The 21,766-nt window shown below is 48.8% G+C and overlaps 2 protein-coding genes and 1 non-coding gene across 4 annotated transcripts in view; 2 read left to right on the forward strand and 1 right to left on the reverse strand.

Moving 5' to 3' along the window:
• The window catches only part of C2CD2 (C2 calcium dependent domain containing 2), a 60,966-nt gene extending 55,034 nt beyond the window's left edge, over positions 1–5,932 (forward strand). The window contains exon 9 of the mRNA XM_053564765.1: positions 1,779–5,932. Within this exon, the coding sequence (XP_053420740.1) occupies positions 1,779–2,047 (269 nt within the window). The 3' untranslated portion in view covers positions 2,048–5,932. The remainder of the gene's footprint in view (positions 1–1,778) is intronic.
• Positions 5,933–8,973: 3,041 nt separating this feature from the next.
• PRDM15 (PR/SET domain 15) overlaps positions 8,974–21,766 on the forward strand; it is a 71,536-nt gene continuing 58,743 nt past the window's right edge. The window contains exons 1-2 of one of the 2 annotated variants that reach the window (XM_053564763.1): positions 11,937–11,954; positions 16,938–17,046. Coding sequence is in view for 1 of the 2 variants with exons in the window: in XM_053564762.1 (XP_053420737.1) it covers positions 10,977–11,078 (102 nt within the window). In the remaining variant the exon portion in view is untranslated. Of the gene's footprint in view, positions 11,079–11,936; positions 11,955–16,937; positions 17,047–21,766 lie in introns of those variants that run through there. The other variant, XM_053564762.1, reaches the window with a different exon arrangement.
• LOC128568298 (small nucleolar RNA SNORA11) lies at positions 20,552–20,685 on the reverse strand. The gene has a single exon (XR_008375106.1). It is a non-coding gene; the product is annotated as a small nucleolar RNA SNORA11 (small nucleolar RNA).

The raw sequence follows: 21,766 nt of genomic DNA on the forward strand, positions 1-21,766 counted from the left end.
TGGTGGTTCCTCTGCCTGGGATCACCCGTCACTGTGCCTGGGGCATTCTCCCAGCACTTGCCTTCACCCACTTCGCCAGGGCACCTACATCTGCCCCTCTGGCCAACCTCCAAAGTTTTGTCCTTGTTAGTGGTCATGACTGGGCCATGTAGCACACCCCAGTGGATGGTTTTTCACAACACGCTGCATTTCTCTGGGTTGTGCCAAAGGTGGAGCCATCAGGACTGCTACCCAGAGTGAGGTCACATGTGCACTTTGGCCATTTAACCCCTTTCCTTTCCCTGAAGCCATGGCACATGGGCTTCCAGCTTCAGATAGTTGCAAAAGCGTCCACCTTCAGATAGTTGCAAAAGCGTTCTAATGATTCTTCGTAATAAGCAATGTGGTTGTAGTTTAAAGAGAGTTTTAAAATAGTTATTTTATGGCAGCATTGACCAGATAAAACTCAGCCTCTGCGTGCCAGAGTTCTCCATCTCTGCCCCTTCACCTGGGCAGAGCACATGGGACAGGGAGACTCCTCCTTAAAGTCAGGCTCATGGCGTGGGCTGCTTCCCCCACACATGTAGATGACGCAGAGATTCGCTGGCAGGTCTAGTCTGGTTTCTCTCACTGCCCTCAGCTGCCATGATGCATTTGGCAGAGCCAGCTGATACTCGTTTCCCTCTCCTGGATCAGCTGGGCTGGGGATCTAAGTGTGGAGTGACTATGGAAGTGTTGACTGTGTGTGCCTATCACAAAGAGAACACGTCCCCAAGTTAAGTGTGAAGTGCCCCATCAAAGATGTCTCCCGTGTCTTTTTTCTGAGTCATTCCCACCTACAAGCAATAGGTAATGAATGCCCCAGACTGGCCTGAAATATTACTCCTCTGGCCTTGGGAAATAGGATGTTACTCTAATTTGTGAAATTAGTTAGCGCTCCACTGCTTTAGCTTCAATTTACCTGTCAGGAATCTTTGCTGCTGGAAATACTGTTGCTGTTGCTAATTTTTTTTTTTTTTTTTGGTAGAGACAGAGTCTCACTTTATGGCCGTCGGTAGAGTGCCGTGGCCTTACACAGCTCACAGCAACCTCCAACTCCTGGGCTTAAGCTATTCTCTTGCCTCAGCCTCCCGAGTAGCTGGGACTACAGGCGCCTGCCACAACGCCCGGCTATGTTGCTAATTTTTTTATATGTTGTATTGTTCTACTCACTGACATCACGGATGGACAGGCCAGACCTTATGAAGTTGAGGTTTTATAGGTGAAAAATGATTAAGTAACAATTTTTAGATGGTTTAACCTTGTATGCCATAAAATATGGAACTATAAAATATTTTGACTCCCAGAAGAACAAATATTATTTCAACGGTAGCGAATGCCACCGTTGTCAGGGTTCCTACTTTGGCTTTATTAGCGTGGCCGTCCTTTCTGGGGTCCAACACTGCTTTGCCACTTCCACCCTCCTACTGAAGGGATGGGGATGAGCAGAGGGGACCTGGGCAGCTAGGGGACAGCAGCTGCTGCTGTTGAGATTGACTAGAACCCTTTCCCTGGGAGTGGACATGATGATGGTCCAGGGCGATGGCTTCTGTTAGCTGCTGCTTTTGCATTTCATCTTAAAAACTCTAGTTTTATACAAGGCAGGTTCCAGTGTGTTTCTCATGCAAATAGCAATGGGACATCATGCTGTAAATCAGCCCCTTTTTAGAGGTGTGCAAGCTTCCTTTCCCCTTTCGGACTAGTCATGTGTCCTTTTGCCCGCAGCCTGCCTGACCAGCCCCCTGTGCTCCCCTTTTTAGGAGGAATCCTAGGGAAAAGCGCCAAGCTCTTCTTCCGCCGGAGGCATCAGCAGAAAGACCCAGGCATGAGCCAGTCCCACAATGACCTCGTGTTCCTGCAGCAACCGGAGGGGGCCCGGAGGAAGCGGGGGACCTTCACCAGGATCCTGAACAAGAAGCTGCTCTCCAGGCACAGAAGCAAGAGCACCATGAATGGGGCGCCCTCAAGCCCCACACAGAGCCCCAAGCTTGGCACCTCCTTGGAGCCAGAAGACGTGGACCCCCATTAACTACCCCCACCAGCGCCAAGCTAGAGTGGCGCTAGCTGTCAGATGTCCACCTGTCGTGCTGGGTTTTAAGTCTTTTAAGGGGAAAAAAAAATCTTCAGTCTCCAGCCAGGAGGCTTCCTGCAGAGAAAACTGAAAAAGCCCATTTTGCCACCAGATGCCAAATGAGACCAAATAGCCCCACAACTTGGGCTTTATTTAAGAGCTCAAGCTGAACATTAAAAGGGAGTTACACAGAATAAAGTAATGTGCTCTAATGCACCGTGGCGGGCAGGTTTGGGGTACCTGCTTTGCATGCTGACAAATGTTTTGGGTCCTTGCCTGGACCATGTCACAAAGAGGAGGTGCCTGGCTGTGCTGTCACTGTGAATGGGCTGGATGGGTCACCTCTCCTAATTTGCTGCTTGGAATAAAAAGCGCAGCTGGCCCTGAGTGCAGGGAGGGTGGGACATGGGCCGTTTTTTTTTTTTTTGATAAATAGAGCAATTATGCTAGGAATGGAGATGCTAGGGCAAGTGTATGCAGACATTTGCCTCTGATGCTAGCCATAGGACTTGAACACGTATGCAAACACTGCATGTATCCTATGCATATATATCATGCTGAACACTTTTCTAAGTTTACTTTGAGCCTACCTGCAAGTGGAAGATCATTAATTCTTATGTGGTTTTTATATTCTTGTCTATCATGTCAGAAGCCCTCACACCACGACTGGGACAATTTGACACCCAGATTTGTCATTTTTTTCCTGTCTGTCACACTTGCTAAACACGAACACAGCCAGCCTGTCAAGTGAAAGTGGGAGCAGTAAGAGAGCTCAGGGAACCTGGGAACACACACACAGTTTCTGCCAAACACCGCTGAAAGCCAACACTGAGAGCTTTTAGGGCAATCGAGAAAATTATTTTGTGTCTCGGTTGTCAGTCTTAGGAAGAGAAGTTTAATAACAAATGGCAGCTTGGCACCCATAACACAGCGGTTATGGCTCCAGCTACATAAACCGAGGCCGGTGGGTTCAAACCCAGCCCGGGCTTGCTAAACAAGAGTGACAAGTTAACAACAAAAATAATAGCTGGGCATGTGGCAGGTGCTTGTAGCCCCAGCTACTTGGAGGCTCAGGCAAGAGAATCACTTAAGCCCAAGTGTTTGAGGTTGCTGTGAGCTGTGACGCTACAGCACTCTACCGAGGGCCACATAGTGAGACTGTCCCCCCATCCCCCTCAAAAGGCCAAATGTGCATGAAATTCCTTTTCTGAGTTCTGCAGAATTTTGCTGTGAACAGTGCTCTTGGACACATTTTGGGGTGCCCTGGTCTTGGTTTCCAGGGAAGAAACGATCCTTGGCCCCCGTGTAGGCCTCATTCGGCTGCTTCTCTACTCAGGCTCACCTACCTTCTCACCCTGGCTCCCCTGTCACATGTGCCCCTCCCAGCAGGTGTGCTGTTGACAAGCAGTTGTCACTGGGGCGAAACGTTTTGACAATGAGATTCATTCTCCTCCAATGAGATTTCAGAGGCTATTATGAAAACCTGACCTCTGTCATGTTTATGAAATCAGGTGAGGGCCTTTCCCCAGGCTCTTTGTTAATCTTTGAACATTAAGTGTTTCAGGGGTAATAGAGCCATGGATGAACTAAAATCTATATAAAAAACAAAATTACAGAATTCTTTTTTTTCTTGACGGAGATTTGAAAAATATACTATGCATTTCACTTTAAAATGCATGTAAAAACTTAGGTATTCCAGGAATTATCAAGTGACTTTCAAATGAGCTTTTCACTATACTTTTTTTTTTTTTTTTTGAGACAAGAGTCTCCCTGTGTTGCCCTCGGTAGAGTGCTGTGGTGCTCTGGTACATTTATTCATTCTGGTACAATGGTACATTCCTCAAACTTCTGGGCCCAAGCAATTCTCTTGCTTCAGCCTCCCAAGTAGCTGGGACTACGAGGCACCCGCCACAATGCCCGGCTATTTTTTATTGCAGTTGTCATTATTGGTTAGCTGGCCCAGGCTGGATGTGAATCCACCACCCTTGGTGTATGTGGCTGGCGCCGTAACCACTGTGCTATGGGCGCTGAGCCCACTCTACCTTGTTTTTAAAAATTATGTTCCAGTTTTACTCATTGAAAAATAGTACCTGGAGTTTTGAACTATATTAATACCACCAAGTTAGCCCACCGAGCTAGTCATCACTAGCGTCTTTTGGGATGGAAGGTCACTCTAATATCTTGTTCTACTTGAAGTGTTCCTGCTGTTGGTAGTATGATAGAAACTACGACAGGATGTTACGTGTCAGAATTTCAGACACTGATCGGATGTTTATCATGGTGTTTGTTTGATTTTGAAACTCAGGTAGATTCAATTTATTCCACCTGTGAACGTACCAGAATTTTAGATTAAGATTTCTCCCTCTAAAAAAAGTGTTTTTCACCATCCCCTTCCCAGGTTAACCCCATGAACATCTGTTCACCGATTAGCACCTGTGTCTAGGCCTCTGCTTCCTGTAGACACACTCACTTCTGTCTTACAGCCTTTTCTGAAGTCGTTGAAAACACTCCTGTGTCAGGGAGTCTCCAGGAAATGAAATGTGTCCCGTAGCACTGTGAGAAAGGGGCTGTATCGATACTGTGAATGTTTCTTTTCCAGCTGTTTATCCAGGTTTCTTTTTTCATGATGTAGGGTATTTATGTTAAAGTACATGTTGTTAAATTGGTTAAAGCTGGATTAAGATTATATACCAAATGCTAAAGATGCTAACGTGTAAATCACCTTGGTTCCCTCATGTCTCCTGCAAGCTTTAGTGGCTGCAGGGCTTTTGTTTCTGGTTTTTGTCTTGATGAAATTTTTGCAGAATGGTATTTTAGAAGTGATTCCTCATGAACACTAATATTGACATGTGTCTGTTTCTCTTGAGCCAGGTGCTCAAGTTCCTTTTAAACCCTTCCCTTTGCATCAAGGATGTGCCCTGCTCTTGGTGGAGGAATGCAAATAGCTTTAAGTGTGAGTGTGCAGACTTGTTAATGTAGCAATAACAAAACCTCCTGTCAGTTGAAGACCTGCAGGGAGAAAGAGTTTCAACACAGCACTTTATTTTCATCAAGTTCCAAGTTTAAGTCGAAAACCAGCCCTCAAAGCCTCCTGACTGCTGCCTGGCCAGTCTCCAGCTGATGACAAATTAGGTGCCATCGAGATGTTTGCTTGGCTTTTACTGGCCACATCTATGGAAGACAGTTGTGAATTTTCTTTTTGAGCAGAAAGGGAAAGATTGATATTGCTGCCAACCAAAGTGAGTGTTTTCTAGGTAAAAATCTCAAGGTTTTCAGTCTGGAAATCTCAGAGTACCAGTTGGTTGATGTTGGAAGTCAGAACATTTGTCCTATCGGGTAGAAAACAAGTCTCAGTGCTGGCCTACATTGGTATCTGCACTGCCCCAAACTGGCACAGAAGTGATTACCAAAGCAGCCAGGGTCCGGGCAAGGCCACGCTTGCATCCTGTGAAGCAAACTCAGGTTACCTTTGGTTCACGACCTTCCATGTTCTTCTTTTACGACTAACGAGGCATTGCCCAGTTCCCTCAGCTAACATTTGGTCAGTCATGTACCATTCATAATTTAGGCTTGTAGTTTGTTTTTCCCCCGATGTTATGTCAAACCTACATTTTGAAAAGAGAAGAAAATAAAAGGTTTTCCAGGTCTGTGGGAAGGACTGGCCTGTGCTAGTGTGGTGCTTTTACGTGACAGTCACGTACTCCCCTGGTAGCACTTTACAACAGAAGCCGGCCCTGCTCCGGGCCCTCACACTTGGCTTTGGACAGGTTCCCTCAGAGAAGATGTGGCTGGAACAGGAACAATCTTTGAAAGAAATAAATGTGTACACTACACACTGAGTTGTCTTTGCTGAGTTCTGTGCTGCCCCTAACATGCCACTTGTAGGATTCGTAAGTTGGTTAGCATGCTATCTAGGCCTCGGACTAAAAGCATTTGTCCCAGAAAGCTGGTGTTTCCAGGAACCTTTGGGTCATGGCACATCATGAATGCTCCAGGAAAGGGTTGTCGGCCTGCTCGCTCAGCAGCACAGCCGGACATGGGGTGGGGGGCATACTTGGGAAGAAAGGGCAGACTGCAGGAGTGACACAGGAGGGGCAGAGACCGCACGAGGGTGTGTGTGAGGTGGTCTACCACATGTTCCACAGGACCTTCTGAGGGGCACTGTCCACGGTGGGGGACAGACGAAGCGTCAGTCCATCCATGGCCTCTGGTTGTCAGCTTCCTGCCCCAGTGAGTTGCCCAGGCAGCTGCAGAGAGGAGGTACACATGAGCTGGCAGCAGTTCTGGGGTGGAGGCCGTGGCGTCAGGTGGAGGCATGTCTTGGGAGATCACTGCAGCTTCTCACCACCCTCTTACCGGTCTTCAGTTCCTATCTCCTCCTCCAGTCTCATTACTACTGCGGTGTCCAAACAACAGAGTACTTGAGGAGCTACTGGACAGCCTCCTATTCCCCCATCACCAGCCTTCCTCTGAGCTGCCCTGCCCACCTGCCTGCCAGACACAGCATATGTGTGTGTGTGTGTGTGTGTGTGTGTGCACACCCACCCGTGCACAGCAGCCTCTGTTCCTTGCCTTACAGGAGAGGCATGGGCTGGCCACTCAAGAGCTGGACTGATGCAGGCTCTGCATTTCTGAGGAGTACTCTACCTACTGAGAGAGGCTAGACCTGGGAGCCAGGCTGGCACATTCCAGCTCCTCAGCCAATTTCCTGGACTCTGCCAGGCAGTGGTGGTGGCGACATGCCTTGTTTGCACTGTGAACTGCTTTAGGACCCTGTGATTGAACTGTTGCTTCTCTGTGCCAACACTCCAGAGGAGGCTGGATTAAGATACTGGAAGGCTGATCTTGTCCTAGTTTACCAACTTTCCTAACTCGATCTGCTGTTTACCTCTGGGTGAACCCCGTGTTTTACACACGCAAATGTGGGTGGGTCCACACTGGTGAACCCCAATGTGTCTACATACCCAAATGACCCACCCTGGCTCCCAGCAGTTGCCCCTCCACATCCTAATGGTCTAACCACACTCGAGCCCTGCCTCCCCTGTGGGGTGCTGAGCCAGGCACGGGCATCAGTGTAGGTCAGGCCCCTGGCCCAGGCTCTGCTGCCCTGTGTCACTCATCCTCTCCACTCAGTGCCCACCTACCAGAGCAGCGACAAAGGTTGGCTGATGCCCGCTGCATAAGCACAGATAGCGGCTGTGCTCACACCCATCTGACCGCCTCCCTCAGGACCCAGTGTAGGGACAGAGTGGGATGCTGAAGGGGAGGTGGGTGACTACATACTGTTTTGACCTCAGCACTCCAAGGAATACAGGGTGCTGAGTGTACATGTCAATAAATGGTTCATGCAAATCAAATGCAGACTGCTCATAATGGGGCCAGAAACCAGGATGGCTGACAGCACAGGGACCACTCTGGAGAGAAAGCAGCCAAGGCCAAGCCCTCCTTCCCCACAGTGACCTGGAAGCATCAGCTTTCACACACTGACCATTGCTCACCCAGCTCCATCCTGGACCATGCACTAGGAAACTGCCAGGTTGCATCCTGCGCGTAACCAGCATTGGCACTAGTTGCTGATGTAACTGTGTATCTGTATTGATGTCATCATTGAAGCTGGATGTTAAAGGCCTCAGGTACCCTTACAGAAGGGCTACGCACTGCTCTCCCAGATGGAGGGCTGCACTAAACCCAGGGGATACAGGGGCTTCTGTTCCAGCAGGGTCACAAGCTCAGAGGTTAGAGGAAGTCTTTGAGTGCAGAATAGCTGATACTAATTCAGCTCCGTGTGCCAAGGGTTTTTTAAGTGCTTTATATATAGTGACTCGTACAGTCTTTGAAACAACACCATGAGTTTGACCTTTCTCTGCTTCACAGATTAGGAAACTGAGACACAAGGTAAGTGATGTACCTAAGATGACAAGTGACAGAACTGGAATCTGAGCCCAGCTGCCTGCCTGGAGTCTCTGCTTTGCCTTGTGCCAAATGGGGAGATTAAGGACTGGGGTCTCATGTGGTCTTTTCTGAACTTTAGTATTGCCTGTTTGGGGTGAGAATAATGTAAAGAGAGTCCGTGTTGTGGATGTAGCAGAAATTAACTATTTGCTGATAAGAATTCCCTTTTTATCTGTGTGGGGAAAATTAGCCAGATTTTTTTCGAGAAATTAAAAGCTAGAGGTGACTGCAATGTCTATCATGCCTCACATTGAAGAAGGCTGGTATCTAAGAAACCAGAGCTGATGAGACAGCTAACTGAAAAAGGTGAGGTCCAAAGCAGGCAGCCACAGGCCCAGTAATGCCCCGTCTGGTCTCGGCTCAAGAAGCATCAGGTGTTCATAGGAAGTCGCACTGATAATAATGGAAACTCTTTTCCGTTGTTTTTTTTTTAAATTCTCAACTTATTAAAATTTCAAATCTACAGAATAATTCATAGGCACTTCACTTAGATTCACTGATTTGCTGTTTCTGCCTACCCGCCCATCTACCTACCTATAGTTGTTTAGATAATTAGACTTCACGCTAAATCCTTCAGAATGCATCTTCTGAGAATGATGCCCTGGCTCTCATGCCCTCAGTTTAATGATCATTCCAGGGAAGTTTAATAGTGACGCAGTACTATTATCCAGTACCACGGTTCACATCCCAGTTTCTCCATTTGCTCCCAAACCATCCTTTATGGTTTCTTCTTCTTCTTTTTTTTTTTGTTGTTGTTGTTGAGACAGGGTCCCACCCTATGTCCCTGAGCAGAGTGCAGTGGGCGTGGTAGCTCACCACAACCTCAGACCCGGGCTGCGGGCACCCTGCTGCCTCAGCCTCTGGAAGCCGCTGGGATTACAGGCGCTCGCCGCGACTCATGAAAAAAATGGAAAAACAGGCGCTGGGTTTTTCCATTTTTTTCATGAGTCGCGGTCTCACTGTTGCTCAGGTTTCTTCTTCTTTTCTTTCCATAATTCATTAAAAAACTGCGGATTGCCTTCATTGCTAAGAATGAAAATTTGACACTTTAGGCAAAAACACTTTTGTTAATGTCAGAAATTTGGAGATGACTCTGCCATAACAAGCATTATTTCCAGGCTTTATTGGAGGAGTGTACTAAACACACTGATAATTCTGTACCAGTGGGAGAAATGGCTTCAGGGAGGTTGAGGACTTTTGTCTACTTTCAGTTATTTACACCTGCTGTGACCTATCACTTTTTTGGTAAGCAACCGCTTTTGTTCCTGTATGCCAAGACTTCTTTCTTATGCCCAGAGAACCAGCTATCTGGGTCTTTTGGAATCATGAATGAAGTCTTTGGAGGGTATGTTGAGTTGGGCACAGATGTGAACGAAAAGATAAAAGCTGGGAGGTGTTTGAAGCTGGAGGGGACATGTACAAATGACCTGAGTAAAGGCTTGAGGAACAGATGAAGGCTGGAGGGAGGCAGGATGTCCCAGCAGGGTGGGGATGAGCAGGGAAGAGGTGGGCATGGACAGAGGGCATGATCCACAACGTCTGAAAGGCCACAGCTGCCTACTGTAGTGCAACTGGGAAGCCATGGTAGAACGTTGGGGAGGGCAGAGAAAGGAGCCCACTCTGTCTGGCTGCAGACTGCTGTACTCCAGGAACATGCCCAGGTGGGTGCAGCACTTCCCCTTCAATGGCACTGAATTTTGAGTAGCCTTATACGTATTCCAGGCCATACAAAGGGGTCTGTGGGATAATTCTTGCACATGGAATTGCTGGGTTGGGGCTATGTGCATTTGGAATTGCTATGCATATCCACAACTTGCCTGGATAGCAGCCCTACGATTTATTCTTCTCCCAGCAAAGGCAAGTGAGCTTGTTTCTCTACAGCTTTTTCAAAATTATACTATTAAACTTTTTCAAATTTTTGCTAATCTAATAAAAATTATCTCACTGCAACTTTATTTTTTCTCTTATTACAGTATCATTGAATAGCTCCTCATATGCTTAAGAGCTATTGCATTTTATTTTCTGTGAACTGTCCATATACTTCGATAGTTTTTCTACCAGGCTATTTATTTTCTTATTGATTCACATCTGTGGAAAAGGTGCCTTCCTGGTATCAATTAGAAATCATTCCCAAACACAGCTCATTGCTTCTTTTTATGAATGGAGGGTTTTGGCCAGGCAGAAATGAACAAGTCAGTTCACTTTTCTGAATCTGAGAGACCAGGTCTAGATTCAAAGATCTCTCGAATCCCTGTATTTCTAATATTTTGTGATTGACGTTCGTTTGACGGAGGGGCACCAGCCCACACCAGCCAGAGGGTGTAGAGGTGGTGCAGAACGCTAGGCGCCAGTCGGTCCAGTCCGTAAACTCCGCAGCGTCGCGTAGTGGTCACCGTGTGCATTTCAGCTCCCCCTGCCTGGATTCGAATCTCAGCTCTCTATTCATGAACATATTCGGGGACCAAGTCGGAATAGACCCCATCCGCTAAATTCAAATTCATTACGATTGGGCTGCAGGCCTCAGTCCTGTCCTAGAGAAAAATTCAGCGCCGTCTACCACCACCACGCCCCTCGACCCCCCAAATAAAGGCTTCACGCAGCGTAGAAAGGGGCCGCGCGCCGTCCCCGGACGTCCCCTCCGGCTCCAGGGAAGCGCGGCCGGAACCCGCTCCTCCCGGCGGTCCGGGTCCACACCGTCCACGCGCCGCCGCCCTCTGTCCCCGCCGCCCGCGCCCAGGCCCCTCGCTCTCCTGTACCTGCCGCTCTCCGAGCTACCGCCCTGGACCTCGACTCCTGTCCCCGCCGCTCTCCGTCCACTTCGCTCGCCCCCCGGTCCTCGCTCTTCCGCTCAGGCCGCTCGACCTCTGGTCGCCCGCGCTCTCGGCCCCTGCACGCGGCCGCCCCACCGCCCCGAGCGCGGACTACAAGTCCCGCCATGCCCCGCCGCCGCCCCCCGGCTTCCGGTGCTGCGCAGTTTCCGGAGCGGATCGCAACCCGGAGTCCGGATCCGATCCCGCTCTGCACATTCCAAAGGCAGGTAAAGCCCCGGGCCCCACACCCGCCGCCCGCCCCGGCGCGCGCCCCCCCGGCCCCGGCCCGCGCCCGCCGCCCCCGCGAGCCCCGGCGCGCCCCGGCCCCGCCGCGCCGCCGCCCCCCGCGCCCGGCCGCCGCGCGCCCCCCGGTCCAGCCGCCATGCCGACTGTTCTTTGTTACATTCGCCGGCTGCGGGCACCGTTGGCGATCCGAGTCAAAACCCGGCTGGATTTCCCGGAGCCGCTCCGGGATCGCCCTGAGAGCCGCCCGCCCGCCAGCTCCCGCCGCCGCGGGCGCTCCGGGCCGGGCCCCAGCCTCCGGCCCCCAGCCCCCGCCCCCGGCTCGGCCGGCCGGGCCCTCGGCTTGCGGCCCCGGCCACGGCAGGACCCAGCGCGGGGCCGAGGGGCTGCGGGGCCGCGCTCTCCCGTGGACGCGGCGCGGGGGTCTCCGCCGCATCCGGCCGGCGGTCCCAGCCCCGGCGCCCTTGTCCAGGGCCGGGCCCCTTTGATGTCGCTCAGCCCCGGTCCTCGAGTGCAGCCCGCGGGGGCGCCCCAGAGGGTCCCTGGGCCCCCCAGACCCGCATTTAGAAAAGCAGAGTCCGGGCGGTAGGGTTCCCAACACCCCCCGGCCCGCGTTTTATTTTCGTTTGCCTTTTGGTGGCAGAAGGAAACTAGTGAAAGAGATGAACAGGTGACACTTTCCCGTCCTAGGGTGGGTGGCCCTGTGGGGAAGGGGTGCGCCTGGTACCTGACGAGTCCCAGCCCACCCTGCTCGGACAGGTGCGGATGAGGGCCACGTGTGGCCTCTGGGTAGAGGGAGGTCTTCGAGGCGGGGATCAGCTTTGAAGACAGGAGAAAACCCAGGGAACTACTACTACCCGGTAGTTAGAGTTACTACACGTTTACCTTTTATTAAGCCGTTTATGTAGTGGATTGGGTTTTTCCATAAATGCTCAGAAATTGTTCCCCGTCCCCAGTGGTAGTTTAGAACGGTGGAAACAAGTGTGTGGATGGAGACACGTGGACCTGTGTGTGTATTTAAAGCTGCCAAGGCTCACTTGAATCCCCAACAATAAAAAATAAATAAATAAATAAATAAAATTGCTCTCATTTAAAAAAAAAAAAGTCACATTTGTTTAAGCCAGACCCAGCAGATGAATTTGGACTACCCACTTGGGCTCCTGAAGGTATTTTTAAAGATGAAAAGTAAAGGAGCAACTGGCCTTAAAATGCAACAATGGCAATTCTCCGTGGAGAGTGTTATAAGTGCTGTTTTTGTAAGGGAGTGATTGCCCCCCACAGACACACATCACTACTACGTTTTGTTTCAAAGCTGGAGATCTTCACGTTCTCCACGTTTTCACTGTTCCACTCCGCTCCCCAGATTTCCTGACCTCCCTGCCTCCTAGGAGACTGGTTAAGAAATAGGAGAACTACAATTTGGATGTTCAAAGGGAAAAATACTAAATTTTCTCCTTTATAGAGTTTGTTTGTTTTCTTATATTTGTGATTCCGACTTCAGGAGAAAAGTTGCCAGCACAGAATATAACTAGCTTGTTCAATTTTGGAAGCAGATGGGGCAGTTGTTCTCCAGAAGACAAATAAATTAAAAAATCAACCACAGTTGTAAGGCTGATTGCTTTTCTTAGAATAGTTGTAACTATGTGTTTGAGAAGGGACACAGTTCACTTAGTGGCTCTTAGGCCATTTTTTGGCTCTTACCTGTGCAGGCTGGGAGGAGACACTTGTCATTTGTTGAAGGCAACCGTTTCTCATAACTCTGACGGAGATGCCTTCTCAGACTCAGTCCCTCACCTGGGGGTGAGGGACCTGTCCACCCCACCCCACCGCATTGTCATGTGTGCATCCATTCAAGGAATGTGGACTGAACGCCTGCCACGTGCTCATAATCCAGAAGGGCGAGGCCCCCTCCCCTCTGGGACAGGCTTCTCTGTGCTCACATTTCTAAAAAGATACAGGAGTGGCGGTGAGCATTTGTCCTCCACATGTGAGCTGACTGGAGAGGAAAGCCCCATCTACTTCACTGCACACAGCTTTTATGTTGGGCGTAGATTCACCAGAACGTAGACCGTGTTCCTGTTTTGATCGGTGGTGTTCCAGCTCCATGACAAAATTTCAGTCAACGTTGGATGTGCTGATGGTCCCATAAGATTGTAATACCCTGTTTTTACTATACCATTGCTATAGGTAGATGCGTTTAGATACACAGACACTTACCACCATGCTACAGTTGCCTGTAGTTTCAGTTATAGTCACCTGCTATGCGGTGTGTGGCTCCAGAGCAGCAGGCTACACCATGCAGCCTGGGTGTGTATAGGCTGTGCCATCGAGGTTTGTGTGAATACACTTTGTGAGGTCCACGCAATGACCAAATCACCTAAGGGCACATTTCTCAAAATATGTCCCTATTGTCAAGTGACACATAACTGTCCTGCAGTGATAGCTCAATTCAGGTAAAGGTCATAGCAAATCAAGATTAATTCAATTTATATAAATTTTGGGTTGTAAAAAGTTACAGTGGGGGATCCGTAGTTATTTCAAGCACAAATACATGACTTCAGGTTTAAATTGTATAATAATGGGAACAGGAGTTCCTAGAGAAAGAAGCACTTGTTCACGTATGTGGAAAGTAGGTGACTGTGGCTGTCACCTCCTACTGTTTGGATTCCAATAGATAGTGTTTATCAGAGTGATGTAAGAGTTTTATTTTAAGTCAGTCTTTACAGTAAGCTGGAAATTAAGTTCCTTGCAGCTGTTTAAAACAGGGATGAATAGTTTATGATCACTGGAATGTGGGGAATAGCATTGTATCAAAGAAGCACTCTTATGGGGAGGCTGGCTCAATGCAAAGAGGCTGCCCATGTCTTGTGCCAGGTGTGAGGCGGAGCTGCAGAGACAGGGCCTGGCTGGGCCAGGATGCTGGTTTGAGGGGAGATTGGGGTAGGGGAGTAGGTGCTGCATCCAGAGGGAGCGAGGACAAGGGGCCAGCCTAGGTCACCCCAACAGTAGAGGTGTCAGGGGAGGTGCAGATGGCAAAGGGGCTCAGGAAAGTACATCCAGGGAGAGGGAAGGAGACCAGAAGACCCTCCAGGGCAGAACGGTTCCAGAGGAGCAACACCGACGGGTGGCCTTCATCCTGATAAATGTTAATCACATCAGGAGAAGCTGAGCTGGAAGGTCTGAGAGTGCAGATGGCCCTGGTCTCCTGTGTTGCTGCCACCTTGCGTGCGATGGGAGCTTGGCTCTCTCTGAGATGCAGAGATGGTGCCTTTTTTCACCCGAGATGCTCTGTGTGTTACTGGCGCCATTGTCTTGTTTTGCTTGTTCAGCCTGGTCTGTGTCTCCAATGTACAGGTTCTTACGTGGGTAGACGGTGTCCTTGAATCCTGATTTGTGCAGGGCTTGCAGGGGAATTTACCACTCACTCTGCGGGGTAAAGGACCCACACCTGCCAGACCTAGAGCCTGCATTTGAGACAGGTGTTCCAAGTGTCTGGTACACTTTGGTTATTTTTAAACATTTTTATGTTAATTACTTATAGTAAATTTGTCTTTTATTGTAACCAAAAATGTATTAGGCAAAAGGATTACAAAATCCTTGTTCTGAGCAGGCTTCGTCATTTCTTTCTTGTTGTCTGGATCCCTCAGACCTCTTGGGGTCCCTCCTTCCAGCACATCTGACTTCCCATTCTCTGGACAGCACTTTCTGAGCTAGTTCTGAGAAAACCTTACAACATGTTTTTTAAAATATGCTGAGCCAGTGGGCGGAGGGAGGGTAATTGGTGGGACTACACCTACGGTGCCATCTTACAAGGGTACATGCGAAACTTACTAAATGTAGAATGTAAATGTCTTAACACAATAACTAAGAAAATGCCAGGAAGGCTGTGTTAACCAGTGTGATGAAAATATGTCAAATGGTCTATAAAACAAAACAAAACAAAAATATGCTGAGACAGTACTTCCAGGCTTTTGACCATCAAAGCCTTCTGGGGTGCTGGGTTTTAAAATATGTTGTGGGTCACACAAGCCCTGTCATTAAGTAGGAATCAGTTCTCACCCCCCCACTTTTTTGTTGTTAAGCAAAAAACATGACAGCTGGTTAGGATCCTAATCAGCAGGAGAAAGTCCACATTGCCTCAGTCTCCATTTTTAAGATGGTAGAGTGTACACCTTTCTCTCCCTCTATGCCCAGAAGTCCCTTTTAATGAACCAGAAGAGAAAGTCAGAAATAACAGATGCTGATGCCATCCTTGATGAAAGTAAGAGGTCCAGAAAATCAGAACAGAGAAGAAATCATAAAAGAAATAGTACAAGAAAACCTTAGCACAAAGAACTTGGTGCAGGTTGAAGGTACAGCCAGGGGACAGCTTCAGAGCAAGTCACAGAATTTCAGATCACTGGAGCTTAAACAAAAATTCTGGAAGATTCTACATGTAGGAGCTGCACAGAAAAGGTTTGTTGGCAGGAAAGATACCAGACTGCTCAGCTGCGACACTGGATGCTGACGGACATTGGAGTCCTGCATCTGCCCTTGGACATACTGAGTGAAAGTGACCGGCCCTGGCTCAACCCCACTGAGCTGTGAGGGTACAATAAGGACAGTTTCAGATATGGAAAACCCTTCCAAAGACCTCCCACACACCCTTCCACATAGACTGCAGGAAAATGTGCTCCCCCAGATCCAAGGCTTAACCCAGAAAAGGGGGAGCAATGGGAAGCAGAGCTGCATGTAAAGCACAGCTCCCTGGGCAGTGGGGACAGGGAGGCCCAGGACTTGGCTTGTGTCAGACTAGATGGCAGCTGGGATGAGAAGGGGAACGTGCCAAGAAACACAGCGTGGAACCCACGGTCTGAGGAGGGCAATCAGAGAATGTGGGGCCATGTAGCCATGGAACCCTCCCGTCCCACAGTAGCAACACAGTTTGTGCACACAGATACGTGCTCAAAGTGCTCACAGATACAGAGGCGATGTGCGTGCAGAGAAACATGCACCGTGCACATAGATACATCACGTGCACACAGACATATGAGGTGTGCACACGGATACACACATGGCGTGCACACGGACAGAGGAAACAGCACACAACAAAATCTGTGTAAAAACAAAACAACCTGACAGAATGTACACGCTTGATTTACTTTAAAAAGGTTGTCCTAGAAAAGAAGCATGTTAATGGTAACACGCTTATGCTGAAGCAGCCAATAGTACTTTCAGAGTCCTAATATTACAAACATCAACTTTGCCAAAATTATACTGGGCAACAAGGGACAGGGAAGAGGGAGTGAGAAAGCTAACTCTTTATCTACCATAAAACGAAGTAAAACTACAAGATGCAAAGTCAGGTTAGGAGAGCTCAGTAGCAGCACGTTACTTTGAGACATGGAAGTTGATGTCACGGAGACTAACTTGGGAGGGCTGACCTGGGCACTGGGGTGGGAAATGAAGGAGGTGGGGAAGAGCGTGTAAAAGCTATTTATATGCATGATTACTATGGACTTTAATAGATTAAAAGTTATTTTAGATAAGGAAAAATAAAGGAGTGGAAGTTCAGGGCTGGATGCACTCTTGTGTCCAGGCCCTGCAGGGGGCTGGTCCCAGGGCCCTGGCCACGCAGGTGTGTGCTGAGGTGTAGGGCACTGGTGGGTGGCGGGAGAGACTGGGCTGTGGCAGGGCCAGGCGGGCTTCCCTTTGAGCCCAGTGTCCCGGGTGCTGAGGTGGTGACAGGAAACAGCTGCAGAGTAGTGGTCACTTCCTGGAGGGGAGGGGCTGCTGTCCGACTGTCAGTGGCAACAGCAGAGGCCCCAGTGTTCAGTTTTTATCTTGTTTTGAGGTGCGGACAGGACTCCAGGCTGGTCACGTCTACCTTCGTGAGCCACTGTTTCCGTGGAAGACCCAGAGTGGGACCAGAGGGCCCATGAGTGGCTTTTGGAAGCATCCCTAGGCAATGAGGTATCTACCACTGAACCCTGGGGGCCTGGCAGGGAGAGCCTGCCCATGGGAATCCTGCCCCCATCATGGGCTCTCACTCTAAGAGGGGAGGAGGGACTGGGCCCACACAGTGATGAGCTAGGGCTTTCACATTAGCAGCTACTGCCTCAGAGGGACAGTGACAGAGAGGGAGAGATGACTCCAGACTGGGGCAGAGGTGGCAGTGCTGGAGGTGGGGTCAAGTGAGGGAAGTTGGCAGTGCTGGAGGTCGGGAAAGCCCAGAACAAACACTCTTTGAGTAGGGAAAACCACTTAATTTGGCCAGAAGAAACCATGGTATATAATGGGAAGTAAGATTCGAGTAAGTTACAGCCACTTTATAGCACTGTCAATGCCAAGTTCACGAGTTTGAACTGGGTTGGTCAATAGGTGATGAGGAGCAAGTGTTGTTTTATGCCATCTCTTCCTGCACTGGAAGCCTGCTGTAAAAATCATTTAATTAATGAAGATCATTAATTAAATTATTTTCAAAAGAAGTTCAAAGCACCGTACGTATATTCTTTTTTTACTCTTTATTTTGAACAACATCATTTAACTGCCATGCAAGTTTAACTATAGGTTCAGGTGTGCCATGACATAAAGAAAAGTTGAAAAACACTGATCGAGGCCAGCACTCTCCCTGTGAGGAGGAGGGAACCGCGGCCTATGAAGTAAGGATAGCTCATTTGAGGTTTCTCACACCCAGTAAACAGCAGAGGCAGACCCACAGCCTGTGCCTGGTGTCCCCTTCTCTTGTGACAAAGCCAGGCTCTGCCCTGTGCTGGCATCTCGAAGTCAGCGCTGTGGTTCTTTAGCACGTTCATTGGTGTGTGCAAAAAATGCTCCCTGCCCAGAGGAGTTCAGGGACTGCTGGGCCAGACACATCTCAGCAGAAATCTTTACTGCAGCACCCTTCACGTGCCTGTGGGTGTCGGCTCCAGAATGGGAAGCTGCGAGGTTTCACACGCTGACTTGGCCGCAGAACCCGTCCACCCACCTACTAACCACCCCCAACATCTTTCACGACTGTTCTGCACCACATAGATTTGAAAATAGCTCTCACTTGTGTTTTAGCTTTTTTCCTTTCATGGTTTTTCCCTAAATGAACTTCATGTTGTCGCGAGGGCATATACCTGCTAGGATGTCCCTCTTGCTTGAACAGACATTCCCTGAACTTATGTGTACTTAAGCTGCAGTTGTTCTGAATGAAGGTAGGCTGTGAGTGTGAGTATGCTGGATTGCTAAGTCTTAGTGTGAAAAAATTCCTTAATTTATTCTATTAATTACATGTTGAAATTATAATAGTTTGGATATATTAAGTTAATAAAATGTTACTAGAATTATGTCTATGAATCTTGGCAAGATTTTTGAAGGCTATAAATAAGATTATTCTAACATTTATGAGAAACTAGAATAGAATAGCTACAACAGTTTGGAAAAAGAAGAATAAAGTGGGAGGAACCATTCTACCCAACTTTAAGCCTCACTGTAAGTCAACAGTAATGAAGACCATTGATTGGGCTCCCCTGAGTAGAGAGGTCGGCAGGACAGAGCCGAGAAGCCAGCACAGGCCCACGTGAAAGCATCACCTGCACACAGGCAGCTCCGTGGTGCGGAAGCATCCCTGGGCAAAGGATGAACCTTGACCTCACCTCCTGTCTTACACAGGAATTAACTCAAATTAGATAACAAGTTTAAATGGAAAACCTAAAACCATAAAGCTTTTCTAAGAAACATAGAAACCTGGGGCTCAGTGAAATCTTAGACACGGTACTAAAAGCCCAGTCTGTGGAAGGGAAGGCTGCTTGGTTGGACCTCATCAGAAGTAAACACAAGTCCCTTGGTGGGGGATGGACAGACAAGCCACAGACATGGAGAAAATACTTGCAGACCACATGGGACAAGGATCCAGAACAGTGTTTTCCAACCTTTTTTAGCTCACAGGACACTTGAACCTATAGTTAAGCGTCTGCAGAACACTTAAATTATGTGGATCCAAATAAAGAGTAAAAAAAGAATATATTGACTGTGCTTTGAACTTCTTTAAAAAATAATTTAATTAATGATCTTTAAAAATTTTCACGGCACATTGAAAAATCACTGCTCTAGATATACATATAAGGAACCTTTCAAAATATAACAGTGGGAAAAAACCTCAGTCAGTCCAACTAAAAAATGGTCAGGAAGAGACATTTCGCTGACGGGGGTCTACAGGTGGCACCTGGGCACGTGAGATGTGGAAAGGGCCTACAGCATAGCCACTAGGGAAACACAAACCAAAGCCACGGGTGATCTCCCCTCCCATCTGCCAGAATGCCTGGCACCCCAGGTGAGGGCGACAGAAGCTGGGTCTCTCACGCATGGCTGATGGGGTGGTAAGTGGTGCAGCCACTCTGGAAACCATGTGACGATTTCTTAATATAACAAATGCCCGTGTGACATGTGGCCCAGACGTTGCACTCTTGGGCCTTTATTCCAGAGGAATGAGAATTTATGTCTTCCAAAAAAAAAAAGTACATGGTCTCAGTAGCTTTACTTGTAACAGTCCAAACCAGGCAAAACCCATGTGTCCTTCAGTGAGCCAGTGAGCAGCCCCCCTGGAGAGCCCTCATTAGCAGGGAGCATCACTCAGTGGGGACAGCAGGGAACTCCTGAGAGGGCAGGGCCCTGGCTGGGTCACCAGGATGTCGTGCTGAGAGGCTAACCAGGGGTAGGGCCTGTCTCGGGGCATGTGCTGTCTCCCTTTATGTGACGCTCTTGAAGTAACAGAATTGGAGAGATGGAAAGCAGATCGGTGGTTGCTGGTGGAGGGTGTGACTAAAGGGGCAGCATGCTTCTCCTTGGTGGCGATCACACGGATCTGCACACGTAATTAAATGACACAGAACTACACCAGTGTCAGCTGAGTGTGATGCTGTGCTGGAGTAACTCCCTGTTTGGTCTTACACTGTAGCTACAAAAGACAGAATCTGGCGGAAGCAGGATAAAGGGTACATTGGGCCTCTCTGTACTATTTTTGAAACTTCCAGTGAATATGTAATTATTTTAAACCTTAATAGTAAGCAGACAGACATTACATGTGTGCCGTATGTTATATTCTGTTGGCAGGTGTTAGACAGAAAGGGGTAGGATGCTGGTGAGTCCTGCAGCTGCGAGGCCCTCCTCCCTTCTCTGCCTTTCCCTTTTTTTCCTGAAGTGAGGAAGAGGGGCAGGAAACACCCAACCAGGTTAACAGATAAAATACAACCCTTCATTCCACACTCAGATCAACAACCTTTCTGAAAATGCCTTTTTATCTCTAGACACCTGTCTTAAAATTGTGAAATTTGCATTTTTGGTGTTTCAAAATGAGTTGCTTTTTCTAAACCTCCTGTGCTTCTACAAATAATCTTTTTTTTTTTTCATTTTCCAATATTTTATTAGGCAAATTTTTAAACATACAGTACAGTTAGAATTATGCAGTGATTTTATCATTTTCTTCTTCTTCACACATAGGGAATTTGTTTGTAGGGAGGCCACACATCTTGTGCCCTCATCACAATGATCCCAGATTCCTGTCAGGTGTTTTATAAATAGAGGAGCCATTCTTCAGGCCCCCTGCTGCTGCTCAGAGCACACCCCTTACAAACGCTCTTTTAAAGATGGTTTTCACACCAGGAATGGTGTTGCACCTATAGTCCCAAAAGCTACTGAGGTAAGGGTATCACCCAAGCCCAGCTTAACATCTGCTTGGAGGGAAGGTTTTGGGGGAGCACCTAGAGGGGTGAAAAGTCTGATTCTGACCTGTTCTGTGGGGACTCTGTTCTGCTGTGGTCTGACTGCAGCGAGGCTGCTCTGGGCCATTGCAGACCTTCCTGACTGTGAGTGGCTCGGGTCCGTGCAGTGGGCACACAGGTGCTCAGGCTCTGGCAACACAGCAGCAGCTCGTGAAAACCTGTCCCCACCCCTGCCCCAGCATGTCTCCTGCCTCATGGTCCCTCTTGGCCAGCTGCTGTCTCCATCCCTGTCTAGTCCCTCACCAGGAGTCTGGGAAGGCCAGGCAGAATGTTGGCATGAACTTGAGTTGGGCTTGCGAGGGCTGCATGAGATGTCTTTGAATTTAAAAGGGTGTTCCCAGGAAAAGAAAATATTATGCTGAATTGTGGGCGGGGGATCCGCCCTGGTTATTTCTGGCATTTTAAGGGCAGATTGGAAAGCTACCTCTCCTCTGCCACGCCTGCTTCTGGCAGGTTCACCCTCAGCATGATGTTCTCAGCTCTCTACTCTCAGACTCGTGTTTAGCACAGCGACCCCAAGTTTCTCTTTGGGCCTTGTACTGTCTGCTTCAGTCATTCTTCAGGCTGTTGGGCTGGGACAGGTGGGGACGCGTGGAGAAAGGCCAGTGGGGGGCAGATGTGCAGCAAGGCTGGGCTGTGTTATGATGGATTTGGTCACAAAGGCTGTCTCACTCCCCTCCCAAACCATGTGAGGTGGGCGCTCTCATTTCCATTTTCTAGATCAGGAATCTGAGGTCCCAGGGCGACCAGTGTCCAGGTTGCGGCGTGCATGGGAGGGGCAGTGTGTGCTCAGCTGCCCACTATGCAGGTCGCTCTGGATGTGATCCCAAAGGATGGGCGGGAAAGAGAAGTGACCGGATCTGATGATGCTGGTTTATGTGGGGGCAGGAAAGCTGTCCTGGATGTCATGCGTTGCTGAGTCCCCA

Source organism: Nycticebus coucang, chromosome 16 (genome assembly GCF_027406575.1).
Source record: "Nycticebus coucang isolate mNycCou1 chromosome 16, mNycCou1.pri, whole genome shotgun sequence".
Lineage (NCBI taxonomy): Eukaryota > Metazoa > Chordata > Mammalia > Primates > Lorisidae > Nycticebus > Nycticebus coucang.